The following is a 15236-nucleotide window of genomic DNA, read 5'->3' as shown; positions in this document are numbered from 1 at the left end:
ATTCCAGGAAATCATTAGTACCTCGGTCACATTCCTGTAAAGTGTCGGAACCCAGCATTGCCGATGGCTGTTCATTCCATAATCCAATTATACTGTTTGTTAGGAAAATAAAACTGTCTAAACTGGAGACTGGTCTGTATTTTTTTTTCTTCATTTTAAACTTGTGTTATTTTGTTTTATTAACTTCAGAAGTTAAAGGGTTTCATTAACAGGATTAACTTCGATAAGATCACATTTTAGTTTCCCCTTCTCATAGAGATCTTAATCTGTCTCTATAAGATAAATCTTCTATCTTTAGAATAATTGTCCTAACCCTTTTCTGAATCCTTTTAGTTGAGGTAGTATCCTTTCTCATACATGGCCCAGCATGGCCAGGTGACTCGTAATCTGAGGGTCGCGGGTTCGCATCCCCGTCGCGCCAAACATGCTCGCCCTTTCAGCCGTGGGGGCGTTATAATGTGACGGTCAATCCCACTATTCGTTGGTAAAAGAGTAGCCCAAGAGTTGGCGGTGGGTGGTGATGACTAGCTGCCTTCCCTCTAGTCTTACACTGCTAAATTAGGTACGGCTAGCGCAGATAGCCCTCGAGTAGCTTTGCGCGAAATCCAAAACAAACAAACAAACTTTTTTCATATAGAAAAATTGAAACTGAATACAGTATTCCATATGATGTCAGATAGTGATATGAAAGATAATTACATCTTTGGTATTACAAATAGTGTATCTGTAAATACATCCTGGTATTCTACCAGATTACTATAATCCAGCTTGCATATATTATAATTAAACATAATTTTCGAAAAGTTTTCCCAACGTATAAAGAGTCCTTTTGCAATACTTAAACATTCTCAATAAACTATAAATCTCTGGGAATTGTAACATCATCAGCCAAACTGATAAGTGGACTTTTCCTTCCTCTAGAAATCAAGTAACATCCTCCACATAAATATAATAGAATGGTAAGTGAAGATAGTTCCTTGGAGAATATATGTTGCCTCTCATACATAACATTGTTGTAATTTGTTCTATCATTCTTACTGATTATTTTGTGAAAATAAGAATAATGTAAAGATTTAATCTATTTCTTCAATAACGTTTGCTAAAGTCTAAATTTACTGGTAGGCCAAATTTCAACAGAAAGTCAGAAACTAATGTACTCCTAACTCATAAAATTAGTTGAGAAATTCCTCACTTGTCAATTATAACAATAAAGGAAACAAACACGTTTACTTTTAATAAGCTTACAAACTGAACCACTGTCTAAACCCCTTAACTGAAACTGATTCCAGTCTTTATAACATGACGTTTTGGGACAACATGGGACCTATTGCACCATCTCAGCTGTTCCAAGCTCTAAACTAAATTAACTTAAAGAAACCATCGTAAAGCTTTTAGCCAGATATCCAGATTTCTAATCATCCCGTATATAAACAGAAGCAATATACGCAACTCTCTAACTGCTGACCGACCAAAAATGAGAGATCCTAAAATATCTAATTTTGGAACTTTAGGAAAACCTTGTTCAGATATAGTACTTCATATATTTTCATTCCCTCGAACTGTTTACTTATCACCAAAGGATTAGTATCTACGTGATCTAGGCTTTTATACTATAGGATGGTCTAGACTAATAATATTGCTAATACAGTAGTAACAGTTTAAACGGAAACTTTCAAACAGTGACGTAACGCTAGGCTTTTAAACTATAAAATGGTCTAGAGCTCAAACCAATAATGTTGCTAAAATAGTGGCGACTGCGTAAACGTTGATTTTTGTAAAATGACGTAACGCTGGTCTTTTACATTATGCGATGTCATGGTAACCATGATAGTCCGTCAATCACTCGTTGTAACAAGATTTATAATTCTTGTTATTGTTAATACTTGCATGTGCTGCCAAGAGATGGCAGCATCGCATTTGAGAAAAGGTAATAAGCTCATAACCAATAAGCACAAATATTTTTTTTTTTATTCTATAGGCAGCTAAAGTGTGCGAGAAGTAATTTTATCTTCTACTTGTAACAATATTCATTAAAAAGTGTGTAATGGTAAAGTTACACCAGGTTATCAGCTGTGTTCACTGGAGAATAAATCCCCTGATTGCATTGTCACACATTTTAACAATGAGTGAAAAACAAAAATAATCATAAACGTAAACGTTTCGTAAAATTCTCGTGTTATTTGCAAAATGTATAGGAAGTCCTAACTGTAATTAATGGAATTGATTACAATATTTACATTACTCCTGTTTTAAAGATTTTGAGAGACTCGTATATCATGAAGGGCATTGAATCAGCAGAATTTTGGAAGATAGTTTAGAAATATGTGTTTATAAAGACTGCGGTAATTGCAAGTTTAACATCTTCACATCAGTTTAAAACTTGCAACTGCTGTTTCATAATTGTTTAAGAGTTGTAAGTAAACTGAATAATGCTACTGGAACAACAAACAAATTATAGGACTTATTTGGTGGAGTCTTACCGCCTTCCCTAGTACAGCGGTAAGTCTACGGATTTACAACGCTAAAAGAAGGGGTTCGATTCTCTTCGGTGAGCTCAACACATAGCTCGATGTGGCTTTGCTGTAAGAAAAAAACCACATTCTTATAATTATGATTTTTAACTGAAAATTCAATTTTTGTCTGCCATAAAATACGTACGTAGAAGAATCATACAGTTTTTAACGAAAACCATTAGCCTTGAAATTATGATTGAAATATTTCATAGAAAGGACAACAGTGTTTTACCACCATGGGTCGTGACATCAAGCTGTTATTTAACCAAGTGTTAAAAGTGAACTTGTAGTACCACCGACTGGATTTTATTAATTTTTTAAAACTTTCAATTTATTTTATTGTACTTTTGTTTAAGTTATTGAAGTGTCATGTTCTCAGTTACTAAACAAAATGTTAAACGAACATCAACTTAGGCCTAGTCATAAGAATACATTGTAATATATTGCCGCTCCCTAAATGTTTTCCGCACGTTATGTTCAGTCACAAGTGTTCCAATGCATTAAACATTTTTTATCATTGAAAATAATATGCATATAAACAAGCACAACTCCGTTAACTTTAATAATCTAAAGCTTCTTTGAGTGCAATTGTTTATCATTAACCTTGCTTGCGAAATAAAACCGGAGACAGCCTTTAAATATGTAGCCTTAGCTTCAACACTTTTGAGGTTTGTTAGTTAATGTTAAGTAAACGTGCTTGGTTGTTAAACTTTTGTTATAACAAGTGAAAACCTATTTTAAAACAATTGAAAGTGTAGGAATGGATACATCAAAAAGTGAGGCAACAGGGTAGGAATGGGCATGCAATGAAACTTCCTATGTGCAACTTCACAATGGGGCTATCCAATATCCTGTCCATACGTACTTCATTCGTTCATTTTGTTCTTGATATAATAATTAGGTGGACTAAACTTATCAAACTTAGTTATGTTTATCATAAAATGGGTAGAGGTTTTTGTGAATCGAATTATTAAAGACTTTAAGTATAAGTTCTGTTTATGCAACACAAGAAGAATCAGATATTCATGTGGACCTATAACTTGTGTTGGATATTCAAGACTGTTCGATTTGAGAGTTATTATTTAGATTGTTAATAATTATTTAGTTTTCTTAACAAGAGTGTTAAAAGCTAATTATTTGAAATATGATAGTTATCACATGTGTAGTTACGCGACTCTGTATGAGTTATAGGCTGTAGTGCAGTTTGATTGTTTTTTTCTATTACATTTGATAAGTAGGTGCAGCTATAGAGAGGACGTTAAGTAACTGAGAGATATAGATATAGAATGTTTTTAAGTTTAGCCATAAGGAGGGTATCAGGTCATCTCTTGAGTAATGTCTTTATAGATTCATAAAAAGAGAAAGGATTTCAAACGCTTTTTATGTTACTTAATCGATAATGTATGTTCCATTATTATTAATTACTTCCTGTCAACAATTCACAAGCTTCTGAATGTCACTTCTATAGAATTCTTGGGGTTTGAAGGAAAAGAATGTAGAGAGGGTAGTTTTGACATCTTCGTGTGTTCCAAGCTCTTTTCCATCAAGATAGTTCTGCAAACTTCGGAATAGATGATAATCACATGGTACAAAGTCTGGAGAATAAGGAGGATGTGGAAGTTTTTCCCAGTCTAGCTCTTCAGTCTTTACAGATGTGATCCTTGCTGTATGGGGTCGTGCATTATCCTGGTGTAACACAACACCTTTACGATTGATCAAAGCAGGCCTCTTTGCTTTCAATGTTATTTCTCGTATTCCAGGTTTACCAACATATAGTAGTTGTAGTGGGTAAGTGGATAACCAGGTGTTACTTCTTACCTTTGTTTATGTTAAGCAACTTCCATATTTGCCTTCGAGCACACTTTTGTCCAATTACTTAAGCACACGTGTAAAGGTACTGGAGTCTTTGATTAACAGTAATTCGTCTGTAGACAGCTGTTAGAAAGAGTAATCCAACATTTCACTCTAAAATGAACACGAGTACCGTTTGAATACGACATAAGAACAGTCCTATAGTGCATTATACTACAATCCTAGAATAGCTACGTCAGAGACTGTTCACATTGTAAGTATATCCACTGTGCATGTGTGTGTGACTCCTGGTTCGTACTAGCTTTGTCATTACCTTTCTACTTACATGTTTAACCATGTAAAATTGCATTTGTCATGCTTACGTGTTTAACCACGTAAAATTGTATTTGTTATACTTACGTGTTTAACCACGTAAAATTGTATTTGTTATAGTTACATGTTTAACCAGATAAAATTGTATTTGTTATACTTATATGTTATATGTAACCCAGGTACCTGACAAAGATTCGTTCGAGTTTGTGGATATTCAAAGTCCGTTTATTTCAACCAACCCTCTAGAACTTTGCGCACAGCTACACAAACCGCTGAGTTTAGCCATCGCTAACTTTGAGCTGATGCACTCGAGGGCAGCTACCCGACAACAACTACTGCTAAACGAAGGTCTGTTCTTGTCTGACCGAATGATATGATTTGATGATCATTCTTATATCGCAACAACGGCGCCAGAGTAAGAAACACATATTACATCAATCGGCCACGAACCAGGAAACCTTGGATTCACAGTCCGAACACACTAACCTTCGGCCCCATCCTACCCACATACATTTAAATTAGGTAGGGGTAAAACAGGAATTTTCTAACAGCGGTCATCATCAGTTAGTGCTGCTACCTACAACATTAGTGCTGTTTAAGGGTCAAAGTATAAAAGGTCAGTATGTACATTTCCTCTTAATTTGTTCGAAACGTATTTTTCTTCATTCTTACCTGTGTTAGAAGCTCTTTTGTTTTTAAGGTGTTCTATCAGACACTCATAAAGTTACCATTACTATAAATTTACTGGTAACGACGTAACTTCTGTAAAACTGTGTTGTTTGTATCTTTCCAAGTGATATCTTTAATTGTTCTAAACGTTCATAATTGGGCCATTTCATACTTCGTTAATTTAATTTGATCACTTTGAGTCTATTATAATAATATTCATTTTTCACTTTTTGTCTGTTCTGATAAGGCGCGCGCATCTTACTATTTACACATAAAGCATATGTACATATACTTGAAAAGATTTTTTGTGCAACATGTCAGAAGCTTATGAAAGTTTTGAAAAGGTCTAATGCCAGGCTTTATAATAGTCTTATAAGGTTATTTACTGATAGTGTGTGGTAAAGTTTAACGCTAACTAAACTATAGCAGTAAACATAGATAAATTACAGTGATAAATTATCTCGTTATCGAATATCAGCAAAACGTAATAAACGCTTAAAAATATAAGGCCTAAGACAAGTGAACTTATAGATTTTGTTTGTTTGTTTTGTACTTCGCGCAAAGCTACACGAGGGTTATCTGCGTTAGCCATCAATAACTTAGAAGTGTAAGACTAGACGGAGGGCAGTTAATCATCACTACCCACCCACAACTCTTGGGGTTACTCTTTTACCAACGAATAGTGGGATCGACCGCCACTATATAACGCCCCCACAGCTGAAAGGGCGAGCATGTTTGGTGTGACGGGGAGGATTCGAACACGCGACCCTCAGATTACGAGTTGAATGCTTTAACCACCTGGCCATGCCGGGCCTTATAGAGAGAAAGTGAGGTATGCGCGCATTTTCAAGACAGGGAAGAAAACTGTATGTTATTATGATACATTTAGAAAAAAGAGACGCTTGCATGGATTGCAAAAAAAATATATTTTAAGGAAAATATTTTTTGAGACTTGAGATAAAATTAAATTCGGTTTATCCCACTATAATAAAGAGATAAGACATATAGTAATGCTGAATGAGTGGATTTAGTTATTAAGATGTGGGGTAATGAATAGGTTTTAGGTTTGTACAAAAATATTCTGAATATTCAGGAGAAAAATTACAAATTGTTGGCAGCATTACAGTTGAATATTACAAAATGAGTACTTTGAAGAGCCAGCTTAGCATAGTGTGGAGCGAATTGAATCTGTGGATACTAAATTACAGAAAAGTGTGGGTTAGAAAAGATACAAGTTTTTTTTTAAATAATTGCAGATACAGTTGAAAAACAACACACTCTTTTTAAACTGTAAAAACATAACACATATAAATGTGTTGATCTTCACATAGTTTACATACACACTATGATAAAAAAATAAATTACTTAAGAAAATGAATTCATCTCAAACAATGCATAAAAACATTTAAAAATTGTCTTTTATGAAGATTGATTCGTTTCAACAATGTATGTGCTATTCCTATAAACGACCCAAATCAAAAAGTATTCAAAAGGCTAACCGGTATGTTTAGAGACTCACAATCCTAAAATTCAGGATTTGAATCACCGTGGTTTACTAAGCTCAGAATGCCTGTTTTTTTTTTTTTAGCTTTGTGGTAAAACAACGACAACCAAACCTGAAATAGTGGTCAAAATGTAGTTTCACAAAAGCGTTTGAAAACCTTAAAACCGTACTTCAAAAGTGTTGCTAAGAGACATGAAAAAGTAGCAGGTATATAATTATCAGTAACTTTCACCTGCACGTGAGTAGATATTACTCATGAAACCAAACACAACTTCACAGCCGTCAGTTATAAACTGTACAACACAAACACAACGTTCATGAAATACAGCGTTTCCCAAACTTTTCCAACTAAGGACTGTTTTATTTTCGTAATTTTTCACGAGGCCTGCCCTCTTCAAATATCTAATTAGATAACCCCCTAAGACATGGCTAGGTATTAATATGAAACTGGAAGCAATAGTACTATAATACATCACCGATAAAATAATATACAGGTGTTTTATATTACTACTATGTAAAAAGAAATAAAAGAAATTATACTTCATTGTTATGTAATCTTTACATGAACTGTATAATTATTAATGCTCTTTTAAAAAGTATCTTACCTAATGAGAAGGAGATGCTGTTTTTCGTCACACGCCAACTTCAAATCAGGAAGAAATGAAATGTAGTTCGACATCTAATCTGTTCCTGTACTTGTTTCATTTAAGAAAAACAATGTTGAAAAGTCTGATGTGCATTTATAAGTCCCCCGTTAGTTTACAGCGGCAAGTCTACGGATTAACAACGTTAAAATTATGGGTTCGATTCCATTCCGTGTACTCAGCAGAAAGCCCGATGTGGCTTTGCTATAAGAAGACACATACACACGCATTTATAAGTCCCCCGTTAGTTTACAGCGGCAAGTCTACGGATTAACAACGTTAAAATTATGGGTTCGATTCCATTCCGTGTACTCAGCAGAAAGCCCGATGTGGCTTTGCTATAAGAAGACACATACACACGCATTTATAAGTCCCCCGTTAGTTTACAGCGGCAAGTCTACGGATTAACAACGTTAAAATTATGGGTTCGATTCCATTCCGTGTACTCAGCAGAAAGCCCGATGTGGCTTTGCTATAAGAAGACACATACACACGCATTTATAAGTCCCCCGTTAGTTTACAGCGGCAAGTCTACGGATTAACAACGTTAAAATTATGGGTTCGATTCCATTCCGTGTACTCAGCAGAAAGCCCGATGTGGCTTTGCTATAAGAAGACACATACACACGCATTTATAAGTCCCCCGTTAGTTTACAGCGGCAAGTCTACGGATTAACAACGTTAAAATTATGGGTTCGATTCCATTCCGTGTACTCAGCAGAAAGCCCGATGTGGCTTTGCTATAAGAAGACACATACACACGCATTTATAAGTCGTGAAAAAGGTGCCTACAGTGAACTACACGTATAGAAGTTTCTTCCACATTTTTCACCATATCCACAATTCAACACTTCACTGTATTAATATATAGGAATAGTAAATTCAACTAATTTTCTTGTGTGTGTTTTTTTTTATAAACACGAGTTGTAATTATTGTTACTGCAAGAAGTATTAATGTTTCATCCAAAGTATGTAAATAACATGTCTCGGCTGTTAGCTTTGAAATGTCATATGAAGCCATAACCAAGTCTTCATTGGAAGATCTCGTGGAAAAAGTGTGTGAAATTATTTGTTTGGAAAAAAACTTTCATTTTTCTTTCTTATGAAAAATCTATTGGCCAACTGGAGTATTCCGGATGTCTGGTATCCAAGTGGCGTTTCAGTTTCGATGGTGTCATGCACTCATTTGATAATGTCAAACGAAGAACACATAATGACAGGTCATTATTACTACGACCATTTATAAAACCATACTTCAAATATTCTTCACAATACTGTCCAGTTTAATAGATCTTTGGTTTCTTTTCTTTGCTGCCAAGCTGCACACCTTTTACACGTTTATAATTAGTCCTATTATTTTCACTAACTTTAGTTTCACTGGAACTAGACTGCACTCGCGCATCACTTGTGGTTTTCTTGTGTGATACGTGTTTCGTCAGCCATATATATCCATGCTAGACAGCAGTTTTCTTAAAAATGAACTACTTTAAAAAATCTTAGTTTGCAAAACTAAGTCGCAAACCATTATCTCTCTTCTCAGAACAAACTGATGCTTCTAGCACCAGGCACCAGCAACTTGTCTGCTGCAAGACGTAAGACTCGGGTCTCACATGTCTGTCAATTTCCATTAACAGAGTAAGCAAATTTAACGCATTTGGAATAAAACTTTGGTGTTGAAGAACCAGTTAACTTGGATAAACAAATGATCCTTTTATGTGAGACTAAACCACATCTTTGATCTTACGTGCAGAAAGAGGAAGATCGGCCTGGACTCATGAGGGAGAAGGGGCTATCTAGCTAACATGTGGTTTCAATTTACGGCCCTTCACAAGAATCTCAATGTTATCAACACCGTAAAACGTAATCTAAGTATCTCGAACTTGTACTAAATGAGAGCACTTGAGGGTCTGACGGTATAAAGGCAAGTGTCAACTTGTGAATTACAGTTTTGTAGCCTTAGTGCAATGTTCCACTTTTCCTTCCTGTTATATTAGCTTAGTTGAAATTCTAAAAACCCAAATTACATAAAACGGAAATTTAACTTATAATGTATTTGAAAGTATTAATTTTATAAGAATATGTTTATATTAACTGACTTAAATACATGTTTCTTTAATATACAACATGGACTTGTAGAAAATTTTAAAATGGCGGTTGGTAGTAAATAGTTAAAAGTAATTTAATTTAATTTGTTTAGTTTTCTATGGACTAGAATGTTTTTTTTATCATGGACTTGTACCGGATCACGAACTACAATTTGGGGATCACTTAGGTAATACTCACCACTCAGTACAAAGTCAATTTGAATGAAATGTGATACGAAAGAAACTACCATGAAGTTTAAACTATGTGAGTTTCCTCTTGTTCTTCAAACGTATACTGGGGTAATAGTTTTATCTAGAGATTATTGTGTGTATGTTCTCAAGGTAATATGCACAACCTGAGGATGTCATTTTCCCTAAATTCACTTCATAGATGTACATTGTGTATACACGTGTGTTTATGTTATTTTGTTGATGTGGTACCTTTATAACGTAATAGAAGTGATAATTTTCACGCCAAGAAGATCGTTCGACATCAGGTTAGTAAAGTTTGTGTTTCCAAGAAATATAATAACTTAAGAAACTATAACAACTGGTATAAATTGTGAAGTAACATTGTGTTGAGATCTTAACCGGTCGAAGAAGTTGAGTTTTAAGTCGTCATAAACACTGTGTTAATTCACAATAAAGTGAAATAAATACCAACTGATTATTCTACGATATATATATATATATACACATGTTGCCAAAATTTATTGGGTTTAAGAAAACCAAACTTGAAATTAAATTTTTCTTAAAACAATATAGTTGAAAAATAAATGCTAAGCCTTATTTTTCTGAATATTTCCGGTTTAGCTGTCGATAGTTTTATTTCATCACAAAGCTACACAGTGAGCTAACTTGGTTTTGTCAGTCGCGGTGAATTGATTCTCGGGTTAAGTCCCTTTAAGCTTACCACTAGCCACCGGGAAACTTTCAAGTTTGGGTCGTTTGGAAATAACACATACCTGGCAGAAATTAATAGCCCTTCATAGGAGTTGTTTTTATCTAGTATTTAGTTTATGTTGTAATATGATTTACTATTTACTAATATTATTATGCGTGTGTAAGATTTTGTAATAGTCAACATATTAAAGTGTGTTTTGTTTTTTTATAAATCTGAAATTTTTATGTTGTTTTGAAATTAAACCTGCAGTCACTTAAACAAGTGTTATTTCTTATGCAAGTTTTTGAGTTTATCACTCGCAGTTTATTAAATGTGTTATCCAACATGGTTAGCTTGCTCTTCGGGGCACACATTTTTCCACGTGAAATGCTATCAACAGTTTTAGTCGTTTCTTGATATCTAGAATATCTTTAAAAAATAACCTTTTCATTACGTAACAGGCTAATAATACTAATAATGAAAGCCACTCCCCAAACGTTACGTATGTAACAGGCTAATAATACTAATAATGAAAGCCACTCCCCAAACGTTACATATGTGACAGGCTAATAATACTAATAATGAAAGCCACTCCCCAAACGTTACGTATGTAACAGGCTAATAATACTAATAATGAAAGCCACTCCCCAACTAATATTTATAAGATATTTGTAATGTTACCACTAGTGGTATTACTTAACGTTGTCAGTAGTGGTATTTACATCATGTAAAATATTTGTCTCTGTTGTTAGTAGTGATATTAACATTCCTAAGAGAATGTTTGGTATCCTTAGTGATACCAGGCTTAACAAGATGTTTTTTTGTTACTCGTCGTGGTAAAATATATTATTCTATTGTTTGTTGTGACATCAATTTTACCAAGACATTTAAGAAGTTTTCTGACACAAGTATAGGTATTGGGTTCCTTAGGATGTTTTCTAATGCTAGTAATGACACTGGGTTTCTTAGGAGGCTTTGTGATGCCAGTAGTGATGTGGGGTTCCTTAAGAGGTTGTTTTGAATTAAGCGCAAAGCTACACAATGGGCTATCTGTGCTCTACCCACCATGGGTATCGAAACCCGATTTTTAGCGTTGCAAGTCCGCAGACATACCGCTGAGCAACTGGAGGGCTACACGAACCTAATACACTGAAAACACAGGCTTTAGAAAATAAAATACATAAGCTGTCTAAAGGAAGGGTCAAGCTTCTAAAAGACAAGTCATTGACACTGACAGCACATAGGTGGAGCATGCACAATATGTATCAAACAAAAACCTAACGCCTTGGAAATATAGTCCACTGACAATGAAACTAACCATTATAGAATACAGTCTACAGACAACGAAACTAACCTTCATAAAATATAACATGCACACAGCGAAGGTAATCATTATAGAATACAGTCTACAGACAGCGAAATTAGCCTTCATAAAATATAATATATATGTACACATTGAAAATAATCATTATAGAATATAGTCTACAGACAGCGAAACTAACCTTTATGAAATATAGTCTAAAGACAACGAAACTATTTGTAATATTTCCACTATGAAATATTCTGGAACCACCTCCTTTTTCTTGCTTCATAACTCCCTTAAAACAGTTCAACGGCTGTGAATTGTTTGTTTTAGATTTCGCAAAGACGGCTATCTGCGCTACTTGTTCTTAATTTCTGACTAGATGGAAGACAGCTAATCAACATTACCCAGTGCCAACGCTTGAGCTACTTTTTTACCAACGAACAGTGTGATTAACTGTAACTTTATAACACCTCATGAATGAAAAGGCGAGCGTGTTCGATGATGGGGATTCGAACCCGCAATCCGCAGATTGCCTTAACCACCACGCCAAGGCTGAAAAATTAATATCTCATATCCACCTTTCTTAAATTCCACAAATTCTGTGTTTCAAAGACGTAAAAGCTCAAAAACAGTTTTTTTGTTTTTTAGAATACGATAAACAATATATCGATATTTAAAAAGTAAATTTATTTTACAAACGTTAACATACTTAAAATAATACTTTTATGTGACCCAAACTTGTGCCTTTTTACCACATAGTTTGAATATGAAAGAACGTATTAATAAAGGCAGATATATAAAGTAATTTTTAATAATTTATTTTAAATTTTATTTCTTTGTGGTATTTAACATTTCCGCGTTCAAAACTTAATTAATTAATACCTGTGTTTAACCTATACTTTCTGTGTCATTCTGGCTTCTTGTATCGTCATGTATATATGAAAAAAATATTTTTTTGATAACAACCTGCATACTACAAGCCTGCAATAGCTGTTGTTAGAGATATTGCGTATATCAAGAGTAATATCCGATATCTCAAAAGATAGCTCTTTTATGGGAAATATACCTTTTTATCTAGTTTTTTCCATCAATGTCACCTGCGTTGAGGTTAATACGGAATTTTTCAAATGCAATATTATTGGGTTGATAGAAATGTCCCCCCGCTAGTACAGCGGTATGTCTCCGGATTTACAACGCTAAAATCAGGGGTTCGATTCCCCTAGGTGGGGGTGAGCAGATAGCCATTTATGGCTTTGCTATAAGAAAAACACACCCACACAGAGAGATATACTTTATGTTGACAACTCAGAGAACTACGACGTGTGTTTGAAGGTTTTTTTTTCACATATTCGTTAAAAGGAACTTCGGAATTAATTATCATTTCAACATACAAGTAAAAACAAGTACACGAAGCCGTTATTTGATATAGAATACCCCTACATATAGAAATGAGACATTTATCAAGGCAAGCCTCGTTTTGATACGGTGACGTGTGGACTTTATGGTACGTTACCAGTATTTCCTTACTACTAATTTTGAGCTTTTATTTACTATTTAACAGTACAGCAACTATCTTTTAACTATATAGCAATTATATTTTACAACATTTAAATATCAGTTGTTTTTTTATTTAGCTCATTACGTTAACAATATTTTGCTAAAGTTAAATGTGGGACTTTTATTTAGTTCTCTACAAGATGTTCAGTTCTGTTGTTGTTAGTAATGGTTTGCAGCATTCATGGTGGGTACAGTACAGATAGCCGATGATGTAGCTTTGTGCTTAACAACCAAACAGAGAGAGCAATGAAATACAACCTTATAAATAAAGACCAACGTCCTTTCGAGTCGAGAGATCAGAGTTCTTGTTTTAAAGATTCGTTTGTTTCATTAATACGTGCATGAAAATCACTTATTAACTTATTTTATGTTAAACTAGTAATGCAGAGATTTAAACACTTAAACAAGTATAACAAAAACAGACACACAGGGTCTTTCAGATGTGTGCTGTATAAATGGACCATTGTGGTACGAGACTTTCATCTCAGCAGGCGGGGAACAAACAATCCATCTACGATAAGTTGGTTTTGACCTAATAGTATTTTATGCGTAATTTATGTATAAGCGTGTAACCATGGTCTTACTTTAGTGTGCAATAATGGATAAATTCCATGTCAAGCAACCAGGTAGCACTACACACGAAGTGCTTGTGAACTTATTGTTGATTCCATAAGTATATATACTCTTCAAAAAAAGAAACGCAAAAGGGATATTTTTGTTATTTTAAAGAGAAATATATGTAATAACGTTACAAGCTCAGAGTATGTGATGTTACACGTGTTAAGGCACTGATTGTCAGACCAAAATGACAATAAAAGTTATGCACTTTGAAAACGGAGGAAAACATCGGATTTTTCGCCAAAACGCATTCGTGTCCAATAAATTTGTTTGAGAGATCTGCATGTTCTGCAAGTGCAACATGTGCAAAATCCCTATAAAAGTGACGGGTTCTAGGTTTCCATAGCTCAGTGTTAAGCCACCGACATGCAATACAGTTACGCCAAGACTGACTGAAGCACAACGCAACAACGCCATTGGTCGCTTGGAAGCAGACAAATCTCGATCAGATGTTGCCAGAGCTGTAAATGTCCACCCAAGCATCATCACAAGGCTATGGAATCGTCACCAACAACATGGATCAACTCGTGACCGTCCACGATCTGGCAGACCTCGTGTGACCACGCCCGCACAAGATCGCTACATCCGGTTACGTCAACTTCGGGATAGGACAACCACTGCGACGTCTTCTGCCTCAACCATACCAGGGCTGCGTAGGATTTCCGATCAGACCGTACGCAACCGTCGACGAGATTCTTAGGCCCCATGTGCAACCCATCATGGTGAACGTCAACGACATTTTTCAACATGACAACGCCCGTTCTCACACAGCCCGACTCACCACTGTCTTCTTGAGACACCACAACATCAACGTCCTTCCCTGGCCCTCCAGATCACCAGATTTAAACCCCATCGAACATCTTTGGGACGAGTTGGACCGACGTCTGCGACGGCGACAACCTCAACCGCAGACTCTACCTCAGCTTGCAGCAGCTTTGCAGGCTGAGTGGACAGCCATTCCACAGGATGTAATTCGTCATCTCATCGCTTCCATTGGCAGGAAATGCCAAGCAGTTATTGATGCTCACGGGGGGGCATACTTGTTATTGACGTTGAGTGACGTTAAACGTCAACTAGTGAGCGTGGACTTCGCCTTTGCAGACTTTGGATGTTCAGCAGTGAATGTGCAAAGTTTTACACATGGCATACAGAACTACCCGGAATAAACTTGTTAACAATATGTCTCAAATTTTGCCTTTTGCGTTTCTTTTTTTGAAGAGTATATTTGTGAGAATGGAGACTGTTTGTTTAAATACATTTACAGACAGAAATTTCAGTAATCAAATACGAGGGCTGTTCAAAAAATACGCGGACTGACGTCATAAAACAAAATG

The 15236-nt window shown here is 35.3% G+C and overlaps 1 protein-coding gene across 10 annotated transcripts in view; it reads left to right on the top strand.

Annotated features, from left to right (window-relative positions):
• The first annotated feature begins 3920 nt into the window (after positions 1–3920).
• LOC143237736 (carcinine transporter-like) overlaps positions 3921–15236 on the top strand; it is a 78247-nt gene continuing 66931 nt past the window's right edge. Inside the window, exons 1-2 of one of the 10 annotated variants that reach the window (XM_076477280.1) lie at positions 3921–4301; positions 4817–5253. Coding sequence is in view for 5 of the 10 variants with exons in the window: in XM_076477285.1 (XP_076333400.1) it covers positions 9971–10035 (65 nt within the window). In the remaining 5 variants the exon portion in view is untranslated. The other 9 variants (XM_076477278.1, XM_076477279.1, XM_076477281.1 and 6 more) reach the window with 9 other exon arrangements.

This window comes from Tachypleus tridentatus, chromosome 13, assembly GCF_004210375.1.
Source record: "Tachypleus tridentatus isolate NWPU-2018 chromosome 13, ASM421037v1, whole genome shotgun sequence".
Classification (NCBI taxonomy): Eukaryota; Metazoa; Arthropoda; class Merostomata; order Xiphosura; family Limulidae; genus Tachypleus; species Tachypleus tridentatus.
Note: the sequence above shows the minus strand (reverse complement) of the source record. Positions and strands in the feature narration are given on the sequence as shown.